This window comes from Leucoraja erinacea, chromosome 36, assembly GCF_028641065.1.
Source record: "Leucoraja erinacea ecotype New England chromosome 36, Leri_hhj_1, whole genome shotgun sequence".
NCBI classification, from domain to species: domain Eukaryota; kingdom Metazoa; phylum Chordata; class Chondrichthyes; order Rajiformes; family Rajidae; genus Leucoraja; species Leucoraja erinaceus.
In genome coordinates this window covers 6,492,729-6,510,470 of record NC_073412.1, presented here as the reverse complement: position 1 = coordinate 6,510,470, position 17,742 = coordinate 6,492,729, and the positions used below count along the sequence as shown (strand labels likewise).

Genomic DNA, 17,742 nt, shown 5'->3' with positions numbered 1-17,742 from the left:
AGACAAAATTGCTGGAGAAACTCAGCGGGTGAGGCAGCATCGATGGAGCGAAGGAAATAGGTGACGTTTCGGGTCGAGACCCTTCGTCAGACTGAATCTGGAGGTGTGCGTTTTCACACGCGTGTACCTCTTGTCTGATGGGAGAGGGGAGACGAGGTGAGACCGGCCCTTGATTACGCTGAAGGTGCCGTTTCCAGCTGGGATGGGACTGTGCACAGGCTCCGTCTAGGGACAGGGAGGTGGGCGAGATCTCCGGGGCGCGCGGATGTCTGGAGGGGTGGCGGGCTCTTGGCCGGGGCCGTGCGTGGGCACGCGCTGACCCCTGCTGGAGCCGCGGGGAATGTCAGGCCCAGCTCCCAGCCCCTTGTACACAAGCACACACACGCACACGCACACGCACACACACACACACACACACACACACACACACACACACACACACACACACACACACACACACACACACACACACACACACACACACACACACACACACACACACAAACACACACACACACACACTGGCCCTCTCCTCCCATGCCTAAACGCCCGTCACTACTCACCCTTCCACCCTCTCCCCTGCATATGTGCTATTCTGTGGGTAAATACAGGTGTGTGTATCTGTGTATACAAGTGTGTGCATGTGTATATATGTGTGTGTATTTGCAACTGTGTGTATACAAGTTTGTGTATATACATGTCTATACAAATATTTGTGTGTATACATGTACGTACAAGTGGGCGTGTATACATGTGTACATGAGTATACAAAAATACAAACGCGTGTACATTGTTTATACAAGTGTGTGTGCATACACATGTGTATATGTGTGCATACAAATATATGTATATGCATGTGTATAAAGTCAATAACTTTCTCAGTCGGTCCCTCTTAAAAATAGCCAATGAACTGTAGTTGAGGCCACAGTTCATTGGCTATATTTAAGAGGGAGTTAGATGTGGCCCTTGTGGCTAAAGGGATCAGAGGGTATGGAGAGAAGGCAGGTACAGGATACTGAGTTGGATGATCAGCCATGATCATATTGAATGGCAGTGCAGGCTCGAAGGGCCGAATGGCCCACTCCTGCATATACATACATGCATGTGTATACATGTGTATACAAATGTGTGTGTATACAAGACTATATGTGTGTATACAAACTATACGTGTACACGTCTATATAACTGTGTGTATGTGTAGAAAGTGTGTGTGAGTGTGTCTGTATACAAGTGTGTGTACATGTATACAAGTGTGTGCGTATGTATATGCGTATACAAGTGTATAAGTGTGTTTGTGTATACATGTGTGTGTGTGTGTATACCAGTGTGTGTGTATGTGTGTATGTACAAATGTATGTACATGTATACATGTGTGTGTGTGTGTGTGTGTGTGTATATATACAAGTGTGTGTATACCAGTGTGTGTGTGTACACAAGTGTGTGTGTGTGTATACAAGTGTGTGTATACCAGTGTGTGTGTGTGTATACAAGTGTGTGTGTGTGTGTGTGTGTGTGTGTATATATACAAGTGTGTGTATACCAGTGTGTGTGTATACAAGTGTGTGTGTGTGTATACAAGTGTGTGTATACCAGTGTGTGTGTGTGTGTGTGTGTGTGTGTGTACACAAGTGTGTGTGTGTGTATACAAGTGTGTGTGTGTGTATACAAGTGTGTGTGTGTGTATAAGTGTGTACATGTATACGTGTGTGTGAGATGTATGTGTGTACAAGTGTGTGTATAAGTGTGTACATGTATACGTGTGCATGTATGTAAGTGTGTACAAGTGTGTGTGTATAAGTGTGTACATATATACGTGTGCGTGTATGCAAGTGTGTACAAGTGTGTGTAAGATGTATGTGTGTACAAGTGTGTGTGAGATGTATGTGTACAAGTGTGTGTGTGTGTGTATAAGTGTGTACATGTATACGTGTGCATGTATGTAAGTGTGTACAAGTGTGTGTGAGATGTATGTGTGTACAAGTGTGTGTGAGATGTATGTGTGTACAAGTGTATGTGTGTGTGTGTGTATAAGTGTGTACATGTGTGCGTGTATGTAAGTGTACAAGTGTGTGTGTGTGTATAAGTGTGTACATGTATACGTGTGCGTGTATGTAAGTGTGTACAAGTGTGTGTGAGATGTCGCAGCTTGGGCTGGTCCACAAGGCAGTGTTGGTGCTGTGAGGCAGGGTCCCACTCCACCACATTGCTCGCTTGTGGCATCTGCCCCTGAATCTGGCGTCGCGACCACTGATGCAACAGCGGTGGATTGTTCCTCTGGGAGAGATTCCTTGTTAGGAAATTCAATGAAGTGGTAGAACCGCAATGCCTTTCATTCCTTCATCCAGTGACTCTGAATGTAAATAGATAGTCTATAAATATATACAGTGGTACAGTCTATTCCTCACCCTAAACACATGATCGCCCATCACACTATACACTTATAAGGAGTATATCGACAATCTCTTCCTGCGTATCATCACAACCCCGCTACGATACAGTTTAAGGCAACAATTAATTTCTCGATCAGCTCTACTTGTATTCGGAACAAGCTCATCTGCAATAAAAGTCGGCCTCTTCTTGGTGATTTAGTGGGCCGCGAGGATTGTTTTGACTTCACTGTGATAGAAACGTAGAAAATAGGTGCAGGAGTAGGCCATTCGGCCCTTCGAGCCTGCACTGCCATTCAATATGATCATGGCTGATCATCCAACTCAGTATCCTGTACCTGCCTTCTCTCCATACCCCCTGATCCATTTAGCCACAAGGGCCACATCTAACTCCCTCTTAAATATAGCCAATGGACTGTGGCCTCAACTACCTTCTGTGGCAGAGAATTCCACAGATTCGCCACTCTCTGTGTGAAAAATGTTTTCCTCATCTCGGTCCTAAAAGATTTCCCCCTTATCCTTAAACTGTGGAAATCCTTACACTGCGATGTTGAGAAACATTGTGGAGGACTCCTGCTCAGTTTTTTTCCCCCCCAGTGTGTGTGTGTGTGTGTGCGTGCGTGCGTGCGTGCGTGTGCGTGTGCGTGTGTGTGTGTGTGTGTGTGTGTGTGTGCGCGCGTGTGTACGTGAGTGAGTGAGGTGTGGGGCAGAAAGAGGGGTCAACTGAATGTCGGCCGCCATTGCGCGGGACGTGACTGCAGAACGCTGGTTTACACCGAAGATGGACGCAGAATGCTGGAGTCACTCAGCGGGACAGGCGGCATCTCTGGAGAGAAGGAATGGGTGACGTTTCGGGTCGTGAGACCCGAAACATCACCCATTCCTTCTCTCCAGAGATGCCGCCTGTCAAATAGTCCAGAGTGTTTCATTGGCACCTGTCCCAAAATGGAACGATGGGATTCTTATTTGCAGCAGCACAGGGGAGATGTGAACATAGAGCTATGTACCATACACCTCACAGCGCCAGAGACCCGAGTTCGATCCCGACTACGGGTGCTGTCTGTGCGGAGTTTGCACGTTCTCCGGGTTTTCTCCGGGTGCTTTGGTTTCGTCCCACACTCCAAAGACGTGCAGGTTTGTAGGCAAAATGGTAAATCGACCCTTGTGTGTGTGTGTGTGTGTGTGTAGGATAGTGTTAGGCAATAGACAATAGGTGCAGGAGGAGGCCATTCGGCCCTTCGAGCCAGCACCGCCATTCAATGTGATCATGGCTGATCATCCCAAATCAGTACCCCGTTCCTGCCTTCTCCCCCACACTACAGAGACGTGCAGGTTTGTAGGCGGAATGGTAGATTGACCCTGGTGTGTGTGATTGTGTGTGTAGGATAGTGTTGGCAATAGACAACAGGTGCAGGAGTAGGCCTGTATTAAAATGGCCTTTATTACAATCTGACAAATCTCAACGTGTGGAGTACAGAGAGGCAAATAAATAAGCGATGGGTCTTTGTCCCAGACATTATGGAGGGCACTGTAGTTGGATGACATCTGTTCTCGGAGACATTTGCGGAGCGCAGTCCAGAGTCTCACGTGAGCGCGGAAACATCTGTTGCAACCCATAACGTCCCGGCCTGTTCGCAAGTTTCACTTATGTCATCTTGGTGTCGCTGTGCTGCATGTTTACTTCCTGCGATCAGAACACTGGCCCCCTTATCGCTCCCGGATATCCATGCGGTAACAAAACGCCGGAGTAACTCATCGGGACGGGCAGCATCCCTGGAGAGAAGGGATAGGCGACGTTTCGGGTCAAGACTTGATCTGAAACATCACCTATTCCTTCTCTCCGTAGATGCTGCCTCACCCGCTGAGTTCCTCCAGCATTCTTGTGTACCTTGTATCTGAAGACGGGTCTAATCCATGGAGCGCGGGAGGATGAGGGGAGATCTTACAGAGGTGTACAAAACCATGAGAGGAATAGATCAGGTAGAGTCTTTTGCCCAGAGTAGGGGAATCGAGGACCAGAGGACATAGGTTCAAGGTGAAGGGGAAAAGATTTAATAGGAATCCCAAGGGGTAACTTTTTCACACAGAGGGTGGTGGGTGTATGGAACAAGCTGCCAGAGGAGGTAGTTGAGGCTGGGACTATCCAATTGTTTAAGAAACAGTTGGACAGGTACATGGATAGGACAGGTTTGGAGTGATATGGACCAAGCGCAGGCAGGTGGGACTAGTGTAGCTGGGGCATTATTGGCTGGTGTGGGCAAGTTGGGCCGAAGGGCCTGTTTCTACACTGTATCACTCTATGACTCGAAAAACGTCACCCATTCCTTCTCTCCAGAGATGCTGGCTGAGTTACTCCAGCGTTTTGTGTCTTACCATCGGGTTAAACCAGCATCTGCAGTTCCTTCCCACACCGAGCCCTGGTCTTGCTGGAGAGGCAGCGATGCCTTTGTGCCTCGGGCCAGCAACTGCAGGGGGCCAGGGAAGGGGGAAAGGATTTACAGCCACATCTGGCTTTAGTTTGGTTCCCCAGCTAACAGCATTGGGCAGCGAGGCCTCTCAGGAGGTTCCCTTTGAAACCGTTGCCAGCAGAGAACCGCGAAGGGCAGGTCGTGGATTTTTCCGCCACTGGCTTTGATCTGCGGACGGCCCCCCCCTCCCCCGAGGCAGACTTCCCCGTGTCGGGAAGGCGCCGAAAATGGCGGCGCTTTCTTGGGACGCACGCAGCCCCGTGTCGAGGCCGGTGGGGCGTGCCTTCCCGCCCCGGCTAGTTGCCAGAGCGCGCTCGGAGAGTGTAAGGAAGGTCCTCTCAGTTCAGTTTATCGTCACGCGTACCGAACAGCAATTGTTGCACGCTAGCCAGCCAGCGGAAAGACGATACATGATTACAATCGGTCCGCTTACAGAGTACAGATAGAAACACAGCAAATAGGTGCAGGAGTAGGCCATTCAGCCCTTCGAGCCAGCACCGCCATTCAATATGATCATCCAGAATCAGTACCCCGTTCCTGCATTCTCCCCAAATCCCTTGATTCCGTCAGCCCTTAGAGCTAAATCTAACTCTCTCTTGAATACATGATACGGGAATAACGTTTAGTGCAAGGTAAAGCCAGCAAAGTCCGATCAAGCATAGTCCGAAAGTCGCCAATGAGGTAGTCTTCGAGTCTGAAGAAGGGTTTCGACCCGAAACGCTGCCTATTTCCTTCGCTCCATAGATGCTGCCTCACCCGCTGAGATCCTCCAGCATGTTTGTCTACCTTCGATTTCCCAGCATCTGCAGTTCCCTCTTAGACATGGGCTCGGCTTTCCCCTCCCTCCCGAGCTCATCCATTCCTTCTCTCCAGAGACGCTGCCTGACACGCTGAGTGACTCCAGCATTTTGTGCCGGTCTTCGGTGTAAACTATATTGCGTACAGTTTTGGTCTCCAAATCTGAGGAAGGACATTATTGCCATAGAGGGAGTGCAGAGACGGTTCACCAGACTGATTCCTGGGATGTCAGGACTGTCTTATGAAGAAAGACTGGATAGACTTGGTTTATACTCTCTAGAATTTAGAAGATTGAGAGGGGATCTTATAGAAACTTACAAAATTCTTAAGGGGTTGGACAGGCTAGATGCAGGAAGATTGTTCCCGATGTTGGGGAAGTCCAGGACAAAGGGGTCACAGCTTAAGGATAAGGGGGAAATCCTTTAAAACCGAGATGAGAAGAACTTTTTTCACACAGAGAGTGGTGAGTCTCTGGAACTCTCTGCCACAGAGGGTAGTTGAGGCCACAGTTCATTGGCTATATTTAAGAGGGAGTTAGATGTGGCCCTTGTGGCTAAGGGGATCAGGGGGTATGGAGAGAAGGCAGGTACGGGATACTGAGTTGGATGATCAGCCATGATCATATTGAATGGCGGTGCAGGCTCGAAGGGCCGAATGGCCTACTCCTGCACCTAATTTCTATGTTTCTATGTAAACCAGCGTCCGCAGTCCCACCAGCGCACGTGGAACGAGAAGCTGTTTGTTACTGTCCCTGTCCAGCGAGTCCATTAGTGGGTGGCTGAATCCCCAAGAGCCGCCTCTGTAATGTGCTTCCACAACTCCTGCTAAATCGCTGTGTTGACTGCCCCACGCCACCATTCAATTAGCACAGATGATCTACTGCCTGTTGCACCGTGGTGTGTATCAAAGATCTTATAGCGAAGCAAGATAGGCTACTCCTGCTAAATGCAATGGACTGATGTGTAGTACGCTATGGAGGGGATCATGGGCATTTTTCCACGCCCATTTTAGCAACCTGAGCCTACCTAACCCGACCCGACTCGCACTGTAATCAATGTTGCGGGGCAACAGTTTGTGTGGGTTAGATTCATAAATCTGTCAGTTCAAACTTCTTGTCAAGAATAAAATTTGATTCCGGTAATTGTCTTTTCTAATGTTTTTTAAATCATTTCTTTTTAAATGGCTCACGAGCTGTGTTTGAGTTGATTTTGTAGTAACCGGAACCGACCCGACCCGACTCGCAGGGTGATTGACAGGGGGGGACTTTTTGTGCGTGATATAGGGTTAGATTCATAATTCTGTTGATTCTTGTTAAGGAATAAAATGTTTATAAACACACATACATGAAAATTATATAAATGTATATAACACACACAATTATATTTCTTCCACACTCTCCCCGCTGCCCCGGGCCCCGCACTCTCTCTCCCCGCTGCCCCAGGCCCCGCACTCTCTCTCCCCGCTGCCCCGGGCCCCGCACTCCTTCTCCCCGCTGCCCCGGGCCCCGCACTCTCTCTCCCCGCTGCCCCGGGCCTTGCACTCCTTCTCCCCGCTGCGGATCCAATCTTTGGCCGGAAGCAAGAAGGCGGGAGCAAGAAAGCGGAGCAAGATGACGGAACAAGATGGCGGAGTCAGGTTGCTAAAATGTGTCCTATAATCACCCATGAATCCGCCCATGAGCGGACCTCACGTTTGCGTGAGAGTAATCCATCTTGCTTCGCTATAAGATCTTTGGTGTGTATGATCAACAGTGGCGAGCCTCCTGGTCACGGCTGATCATTGTTCTGGCTGGTGGGAGGACAGGTGCAGTGGGGACCTTGGATCTAATGGTTCGGATTTCCGGATTTAGAAAACTAATCTGTGCTTTTTGAACGGGATTCATCCCACACCTTGGGTGATGCACTTTTAATTTTTTTTGTTAATTTTTGCAACACAAAATGCTTTTATTCAAAACGAGCAAAAATACAGAGTGGTGACACGATCCAAGAATGCCTACATTGGCAGTTTGCGAAGAAAGTTATCAAATTAAAAGTGAATTAATAACGATTTTATCAACGATACATTCCGCGGCGACCAGCGCTTGCGAAGGCCCCCATAGTCCCCGTGGACAAACCGGGAGTGTGGGAGGAAACCGAAGTACTCGGTAAAAACCCACGCGGGTGGTGGGGAGAACGCACAAGTTCCGTGCGGGACAAGCACCCGCGGTCGGGAGCGAACCCCGGTCTCCGGCGCTGTACAGGGCTCGTCCCACCTTGGGTTTCATCATTTACGCGGCACAGCGTGATGCGTGCGCGGAGACGTAGGCAGTGACCCGCGGCCCCCCAGGATTTTGCAACGTACAAAATCTTTGCGCACAATCTGCGTGACACGGAAGTGGGACACGCCCTTCAGGCAGCAACTCTACCGCTGCGCCACCTTCTTCTAAGACGCCCCGGAGGATGTCCACTCATGGAACTGTATCGGAGGCAAGTATCTCGGTGCAACCCTTGTTGCTCGATACAGACACCCCCCCCTCCTCCCTCCCTGAGAGCTGGTAGCGACTGATCTCCAACATTGCAGAGCTGTCAGCATTTCCCATTAAAATGGGGCAGCTCAGGTACAGAACAAGGGACATTATGTACCTGCATCTTCTCATCTCCTGCAATTATTCTCTCAGAACCAAATTACTTGGGAACTGTACGTTCCGTGAGAGATTCAGTCCTGGGCAGACCACTCACAACCTCAGTGCCTTGTGTTGCGATTGACAGCTAATGGAATGTCTCACAACAATTTAATGGGATAAAAAAGTTCCTCTTTATTTCCCTAAACTTAAATAAGAAAAGTTTGCAGATGGATTTCAAGTCTTGAGGCATGTTCCTTGTGTAGACATCAGGTACATGCCCAGGGCACCTTTCTCAGAGTATGTAATCCAGGCCTCATAGTCTTGTCTGGGAGATGGATTTCCATCTTATAAAACCACGTGGCCGTTCGGCCCATCGTGTCTATGCTGGATGGAGTAGTCAAGTCACATTTATTTATATAGCACATTTAAAAAACCTCTCGTTGGCCAAAGTGCTTTACATTTGTTATAAGAATAGCACAACACAACAGACTACATACATATATACGTGTAGCCCTCATTCAGAGGACGTCAGGAAAGGCTTGGGAGTATAGATAAGTCTTGAGTCTTGACTTAAAGGAGTCGATGGAGGGGGCTGTTCGTTCTGATGGGAAGGGGGATGCTGCTGTTCCACAGTCTAGGGGCTGCAACCGCAAAGGCACGGTCGCCCCTGAGCTTATGCCTAGACCGCGGGATATTCAGCAGCCCCAAGTCGGCCGATCTGAGGGGCCTGGAGGTGGAGTGGTGGGTGAGAAGACTTTTTATGTAGGTGGGGGCAAGCCCATTGAGGGCATTGTAGACATGGAGGAGGATCTTGAAGTTTATACGGAACCGCACAGGGAGCCAGTGGAGAGAGGCCAGGATCGGGGTGATGTGGTCCCTTTTTCGGGTGCCCGTCAGGAGTCTCGCTGCGGCGTTTTGGACCAGTTGCAGGCGGGACAGGGAAGATTGGCTGATGCCAGTGTAAAGGGAGTTGCAGTAATCTAGGCGGGAGGAGATGAATGTGTGGATGATCTTTTCCAGGGCATCAAACTGGAAGTATAGTGTGGTCTGGGAGATGGATTTCCATCTTATAAACCACATTGCCATTCGGCCCATCGTGTCTATGCTGGATGGAGTATAGTGCAGCAAAGTGCGGAGTTCTGCGTTTTGTCAGTGGGAATAAAGGCGAGTAGACTAATTGGGGAGAGGATCCAGAAATCGGAGGTGCGTAGGGACTTGGGATTGCTGGTGCAGGATTGCCAAAAAGTTAATCTGCAAGTCGAATCAGTAGTAAGGAAAGCAGACGCAATGCCAGCATTTATTTCAAGAGGACTACAATACAAGGCTGTACTCGCTGGAGTTTAGAAGGATGAGGGTGGGGGGGACCTCATTGAAACTTACCGAATAGTGAAAGGCCTGGATAGAGTGGATGTGGAGAGGATGTTTCCACTAGTGGGAGAGTCTAGAACTAAAGGCCATATTAATTGTCGGAAGGTCTGAAGAAGGGTTTTGGCCTGAAACGTTGCCTATTTCCTTCGCTCCATAGATGCTGCAGCACCCGCTGAGTTTCCCCAGCACTTTTGCCTACCTTCGATTTGCCAGCATCTGCAGTTCCTTCTAAAACGCCATATTTGCGTATAGGAGCAGGGAGGTTCTACTGCAGTTGTACAGAGTCTTGGTGAGACCACACCTGGAGTATTGCGTACAGTTTTGGTCTCCTAATCTGAGAAAAGACATTCTTGCCATAGAGGGAGTACAGAGAAGGTTCACCAGACTGATTCCTGGGATGTCAGGACTTTCATATGAAGAAAGACTGGATAGACTCGGCTTGTACTCGCTAGAATTTAGAAGATTGAGGGGGGGGGGATCTTATAGAAACTTACAAAATTCTTAAGGGGTTGGACAGGCTAGATGCAGGAAGATTGTTCCCGATGTTGGGGAAGTCCAGAACAAGGAGTCACAGTTTAAGGATAAGAGGGAAATCTATTAGGACCGAGATGAGGAAAACATTTTTCACACAGAGAGTGGTGAATCTGTGGAATTCTCTGCCGCAGAAGGTAGTTGAGGCCACAGTTCATTGGCTATATTTAAGAGGGAGTTAGATGTGGCCCTTGTGGCTAAAGGGATCAGGGGGTATGGAGAGAAGGCAGGTACAGGATACGGAGTTGGATGATCAGCCATGATCATATTGAATGGCGGTGCAGGCTCGAAGGGCCGAATGGCCTACTCCTGCACCTATTGTCTATGTTTCTATGTTTCTATCAATTATGACCTAAGAGAATAATCCCACCAGTTTAGTCACTGCAGAGGGCAGTGGAGGCCAAGTCACTGGATGGATTTAAGAGAGAGTTAGATAGAGCTCGAAGGGCTGGTGCAGTCAAGGGATATGGGGAGAAGGCAGGCACGGGTTATTGATTGGGGACGATCAGCCATGGTCGCAATGAATGGCGGTGCTGGCTCGAAGGGCCGAATGGCCTCCTCCTGCACCGATTGTCTATTGTCTATTGACAGTTACGAATGACTCAGGTTGTTACAATCCCTAAGGTTTTTCACTACAATTGACATTTGATATGTCACCCATTGCTTCTCTCCAGAGATGGATGCTTGCTGCCTGTTCCCGCTGACTTACACCGACCGGCTTGTTGTGTCCAAGTCCCTTTGAGACATTGAATGTTCTCTTTGTGTTGCAGTGTGCCCAAAGCCGTGTGGGAAGCGAGCGTGTACGGAGAAGGGAGAATGCTGCCACATGGAGTGTCTGGGAGGCTGCACGGCCCTCAATGACAACCGGGCCTGCATGGCCTGCCGCAACTACTACTACGACGGCCAGTGCCTGGCCAGCTGCCCAGCGGGCACCTACCGGTTCGAGGGCTGGCACTGCGTGACCAAGGATCTCTGCTCCAAGATCCCGGTGGAGAATCCCAAGGAGCAGTTTGCGCTTCACGAGGGGGAGTGTACCCTCATCTGCCCGTCTGGGTACACACGCAACGCCAGCAGGTCAGAGACACCTCCTCGCCTCAGCACCACCTCACTCTCACCTCACCCCCACCCCCACCCCCCACCCTCACCTCCACCCTCTCCTCAACCCCACCCTCTCCTCACCCCCACCCTCACCCACCCACCCCCCCACCCTCTCCTCACCCCCACCCCCACCCCCTCTCCTCACCCCACCTCACCTCCCTCACCCACTCTCTCCACCCCCCCACCCCCCTCACCCCCACCCCCACCCCCACCCCCCCACCCCTCTGCTCACCCCCACCCTCTCCTCGCCCCCACCCTCACCCCACCCCCCACCCTCACCCTTCCTCAACCCCACCCCACCCCCCTCACCCCACCCCCCACCCTCAACGCAACCCCACCCCCACCCTCACCCCCCCCCCACCCTCCCTCGACCGCTCTCCCGACGACGACCTTCCCTCAACCCCCCCCGCTCCCCGTTTAGTGGAGCATGGAGACACAGCGCGCCAACAGGCCCTTCGGCCCACCTCGTCACGCTATGCCGATCGCCGCACACGCTAACCAGCTCCGTCCCGCACACACGGGGCAGAATTTCCAGAATCCAATTCACCCCAAACCCGCAAATCTCTGGGGTGTAGGAGGGAAGATGAGCACCAGGATAAAATGCGGGGTGAACGTGCAAACTCCTCTTCGGGGGGAGGAGTAGGGGGGATATAACTACTACAGGCGCTAGGGGGATATAACTCTCACAGGGGCGCCCACAGACGTGCGTTAGCGGTGTAATGAAGACTTGCGGCCGAGCTGAGAATGTGCGGGACCGTTGCGAAGGTTGGCGTTGGGGTTTTGGGTTCAGAGTGGCTCTGACCTTGCTGGGGAGTTAGTTAGCGTTAACTTTGCTTCTCTCTGCCCCCACAGCATGTACTGCACCCCCTGTGATGGTCCTTGCCCCAACGTGTGTCCAGTGAAGACGGAGACCATCGATTCAGTCACCGCTGCTCAGTACCTGAAGGGATGCACGGTGGTGAATGGCAACCTGATCATCGCCATCCGCAGGGGCAGTGAGTACCGCCTGCTTCTGCCCGGCGCGGGGCTCGTCTTGTCCGTGTCCCTGTTATCCCTGGGGCCGCTCCGTTTCCCACCATTGTGTCTCAAGAGTTGGACACAGAATGCTGGAGTAACTCAGCGGGACAGGCAGCATCTATGGAGTGAAGGAAATAGGCAACGTTTTTCGGGCCGAAACCCTTCTTCAGACTGATGTAGGGTGGAGGGGAAGGAGAAAGGAAGAGGAGGAGCCCGAGGGCTGAGGGAGAGCTGAGAAGGGGAGGAGACAGCAAGGGGCTACCGGAAATTGGAGACGTCAATGTTTATGCCGCTAGGGTGCAGACTGCCCAAGCAGAATATGAGGTGCTGCTCCTCCAATTTGCGGTGGGACTCACTCTGGCCATGGAGGAGGCCCAGGACAGAAAGGTCGGATTCGGAATGGGAGGATCCACCGGGAGATCAGGTTGGAGCAGTGCTGGAGTAACTCAGCGGGACAGGCAGCATCTAGGGAGAGGAATGGGCGACCCTTCTTCAATCTCAAGGAGGGTCTCGACCCTAAAAGTCACCCATGCCTTCTCTCCAGAGATGCCGCCTGTCCCGCTGAGTTCCTCCAGCAAGCCGAGTCCCCAAACATCTTTAGTTCAGTTTAGAGTTACAGCGTGAAAACAGGCCCTTCGGCCCACCGGGTCCGCGCCGACCAGCGATCCCCGTACTATCCTACACACACTTAGGGATAATTCTACATTCATACCAAGCCAATTCACCTACAAACCTGTACGCCTTTGGAGTGTGGGAAGATTGTTAAAGGCTTGGACCCGCTAGAGGCAGGAAACATGTTCCCGATGTTGGGGGAGTCCAGAACCAGGGGCCACGCACACAGTTTAAGAATAAGGAGTAAGCCATTTAGAACGGGGACGAGGAAACACTTTTTCTCACAGAGAGTGGTGAGTCTGTGGAATTCTCTGCCTCAGAGGGCGGTGGAGGCCGGTTCTCTGGATGCTTTCAAGAGAGAGCTAGATAGGGCTCTTAAATATAGCGGAGTCAGGGGATATTATAATAATAATAATAATAATAACTTTATTTATAAAGCGCTTTTAGACAACATCAGTTACCACAAAGTGCTGTACATGGGAAGTCAACAAAAAGTTATTACAAACTACTAAAACCATTAAGACAACAGGACTATAAAAACAGTAAAAATTAAAAGACATTAAAAGCACTAAAACAGGAACAATGTCTCAGCCAGTGTCGAAAGCCAGTGAATAAAAGTGAGTTTTTAGGGAGGATTTAAAGATGGACAGTGAAGGGGGCCTGTCTGATCTGCAGCGGCAAGGTGTTCCAGAGTGCCGGGGCAGCAACAGAAAAGGCTCTATCCCCTCTGAGCTTCCGCTTAGACCTTGGTACCTCAAGGAGCAGCTGATCCGCTGACCTGAGGCACCGGGTAGGAGCATATAGGTGGAGCAGCTCAGAGAGGTAAGGCGGGGCGAGACCATTCAATGATTTAAAAACAAATAAAATAATTTTAAAATGAACTCGAAAATGCACTGGGAGCCTGGAGAGAAGGCAGGAACGGGGTACTGATTGGGGATGATCAGCCATGATCACATTGAATGGCGGTGCTGGCTCGAAGGGCCGAATGGCCTACTCCTGCACCTATTGTCTATTAAATTACTCCAGTTAACTTTGTTCCCCGCTGTTGAATTTCTCCTTTTGCGCAAAGCAGCAACTGTACTTGCTCTTTTCCACAGTATGTTTAACCGTGTCTCCTCCCCCCCCCCCATCAGACAACCTCGCTGCGGAGCTGGAGGCCAATCTGGGCCGAATCGAGACTATCACGGGATACCTGAAGATCCACCATTCCTATGCCCTGGTGTCTCTCTCCTTCTTCAAGAGCCTGCGCTACATCAACGGGGAGGAGCATCTCGAAGGGTGAGTCAGGTTGACAAGGTTGGGCCGAAGGGCCTAGTTTCTGTGCCCTGTGTCTCTATGACCGGGTAGATGGGGCATGTGGGTCAGTATGGCCAGGTTGGGCCGAAGGGCCTGTTTCTGTGCCGTCTATCCCTGTGACTGGGCAAATTGTAGAATGGCCCCCTCCTGCGCCCATTTTCTATGTTTCTATCTCACCCCATTCTTTCCCTCCAGAGATGCCGCCTGTCTCACGCTGTCGAGGACTAGAGGGCACAGCCTCAGAGTTAAAGGGCGTTCCTGTAGGAAGGAGACGAGGAGGAATTTCTTCAGTCAGAGGGTGGTGAATCTGTGGAATTCCCTGCCACAGAAGGCAGAGGAGGCCAATTCTCTGGGTGTTTTCTAGAGAGAGTTAGGTAGAACTCTTAAAGATAGCGGAGTCAGTGGATAAGGGGAGAAGGCAGGAACGGGGTACTGATTGTGGATGATCAGCCATGGTGAATCTCTGGAACTCACTGCCACAGAGGATAGTTGAGGCCACAGTTCATTGGCTATATTTAAGAGGGAGTTAGATGTGGCCCTTGTGGCTAAGGGGATCAGGGGGTATGGAGAGAAGGCAGGTACGGGATACTGAGTTGGATGATCAGCCATGATCATATTGAATGGTGGTGCAGGCTTGAAGGGCCGAATGGCCTACTCCTGCACCTAATTTCTATGTTTCTATGATCACATTGAATGGCGATGCTGGCTCGAAGGGCCGAATGGCCTACTCCTGCGCCATTTGTATATTGTATATATGTTTTGTCACCTGCGGGGGAACCCACACGGTCACGGGGAGAACGTGCAAACTCCACACAGACGGCAGGCGATGTCAGGATTAGAACCCGGTCGGCCTCTGGCGCTGGGAGGCAGCAGCTCCACCCGCTGCGCCACCTCATACAATTCCCATGGGATTTGACAACTGGGAAGCTGTGACTCGTGACCCGGAATCTGGGCCGGGCTGTTGCCGGAGTGGGGTCGGGATTGGGAACGTTGGGAGAGGAGCTGGAGGCGGGAATACCAGGAGTTAGGAATAAAGGCACAAACTATCGGAGGTGCAGGATTCCCAACTAGTTAATTTGCAGGTAGACAAAAATGCTGGAGAAACTCAGCGGGTGCAGCAGCATCTAAGGAGCGAAGGACATAGGCAACGTTTCGTACCATTCTTGGTGAGTGTAGACAAAATTGCTGGAGAAACTCAGCGGGTGCAGCAGCATCTATGGAGCGAAGGAAATAGACAACGTTTCGTCCCGAAACCCTTCGGGTTTCGACCCGAAACGTTGCCTATTTCCTTTGGGTTTCGTCCCGAAACGTTGCCTATTTCCTTCGCTCCATAGATGCTGCTGCACCCGCTGAGTTTCTCCAGCACTTTTGTGTACCTTCGATTTTTCAGCATCTGCAGTTCCTTCTTAAACAAGTTAATTTGCGAGTCAAGTCGGTCGAAAGGAAGGCAAATTCAATGCTGGCGTTTATTTAGAGAGGGCAGGAATATAGAAACAGGGATGTGATGCTGAGGCTTTATGAGCCGCTGGTCAGACTGCATTTGGAGGGTTGTGCGCAGTTTTGGGCCCCATATCTGAGGAACGGTGGGTGCTGGAGTTGCAGAGGGTCCAGAGGAGGTTTTAGTTTAGTTTTAGTTGAGAGATACAGCGCGGAAACAGGCCCTTCGGCCCACCGAGTCCGCGCCGACCAGCGATCCCCGCACACTAACGTCCCTGTCCCACTTAGGAAACCTGAACAGAAACCTCTGGGGAGTTTGCGCCCCACCCAAGGTTTCCGTGCGGTTCCCGGAGGTTTTTGTCAGTCTCCCTACCTGCTTCCACTACCTGCAACCTCCGGGAACCGCACGGAAACCTTGGGTGGGGCGCAAAGTCTACAGAGGTTTCCGTTCAGGATTCCGAAGTGGGACGGGGGCTTAATACTATCCTGCACACACACACACACACACACACACACACACACACACACACACACACACACACACACACACACACACACACACACACACACCACACACACACACACACACACACACACACACACACACACACACACACACACACACACACACACACACACACACACACACACACACACACACACACACACACAACAAACACACACACACACACACACACACACACACACACCAAAAAACACACACACACACACACACACACACACACACACACACACACACAAACACACACACACACACACACGCACACACACACACACTCACACACACACACACACACACACACACACACACACACACACACACACACACACACACACACACACACACACACACACACACACACACACACACACACACACTAGGGACAATTGACAAAAGATAGACTCAGAAAGCTGGAGTAACTCATCGGGACAGGCAGCATATCTGGAGCGAAGGAATGGGTAAATTGTCCCTAGTGGGTGCAGGATAGTGTTAATGTGCGGGGATCGCTGGTCGGCGCGGACCCGGTGGGTCGAGGGCCTGCTTCCGCGCTGTATCTCTAAACTAAAAGGGAGGTCGCAACTGGACAAGTCCGAATGTCTAATGCAGGCGAATGGATCTGCACGAAGGTCAGCTTTGGGACAAGGGGCCCCGTTTCTTTGCTGCGCGTCTATGCGACTGCAAGAGGCAGCAACGCAGCATGCCGGGCTCAAGAGGGGGTTGGCCGTGGCTGCAGGAGTACACACAGGCCGGGCGGGAAGGCGGGCGGGGTTTGGAGAGAGCCCCGGCCTGCAAGCTGCAGTCTGCCGCGCTGGGAAATAAGATGGAGGAAGGCGGCCAAGTGTGAGATTGATGACCGGGAATGAAGGTGGGATTTCCTCCTTGGCCCGGAGAAGGGAATTCCAGACACTCAAAGCTGCCAGATTGTGGGAGGGTCGAGGAATCTCCCTGTCGGCCTGCTCCTGGGCCTAGCCAAGATGGCCGACCGTGGGCCCAGGCAGTGGGTCGGTCCAGAGCCGGCTGCCTGGCCCTCTTGCGGGCCGACGTCCCTGGAGCGGTTACATACGGTGTCCACGAGGACTCTTGACGCCTGCTGTTAACGCTAGTCGCCGCGGGGATTCAAGCGCATTGTAGATAAAGACGCCACAATTGTATTATAACGAGTGCCTGATGTAACGTGACTAGTGAATGTTTTTCTGCCTTGTGGAACACTGGGATATGCAATTATTTAATAAAGTCCTTGGAAGGAAGGGGGGGGGTGGTAAAAATCCGCCAGATTGTGTAAACATTAGCAGTCCCGCGCACTGTTCAGCAACGTCGGGAAGTTGTGTGGTGTTGAGCAGCGCCGGTAAACGCGGTTTCCATTCCCAGCGGCAGAGGCCGGCTGTCAATCTCCCGCTGGCTCCCACGGCCCTGCAAGGTCAGAGTGTCTGTATGATTTACGCTCAGTCTCCCCCCCCCCAGCTGAATTTGCCAGCCAGAATTCACAGCTGGAACATCTGGCCAGCTGCTGCACAACCTGAAGTGACTGAGATGTGTAACTCGATAGGAAACAGCATTTAAATCAGAACTTGCACCGTATTTAACACATTTTATTTACATTATTAA

At 51.1% G+C, this 17,742-nt stretch overlaps 1 protein-coding gene across 1 annotated transcript in view; it reads left to right on the top strand.

Annotated features, from left to right (window-relative positions):
• The window catches only part of igf1ra (insulin-like growth factor 1a receptor), a 168,827-nt gene that overhangs the window by 117,018 nt on the left and 34,067 nt on the right, over positions 1–17,742 (top strand). The window contains exons 3-5 of the mRNA XM_055662565.1: positions 10,925–11,228; positions 12,105–12,247; positions 14,015–14,159. Of these exons, the coding sequence (XP_055518540.1) occupies positions 10,925–11,228; positions 12,105–12,247; positions 14,015–14,159 (592 nt within the window). The remainder of the gene's footprint in view (positions 1–10,924; positions 11,229–12,104; positions 12,248–14,014; positions 14,160–17,742) is intronic.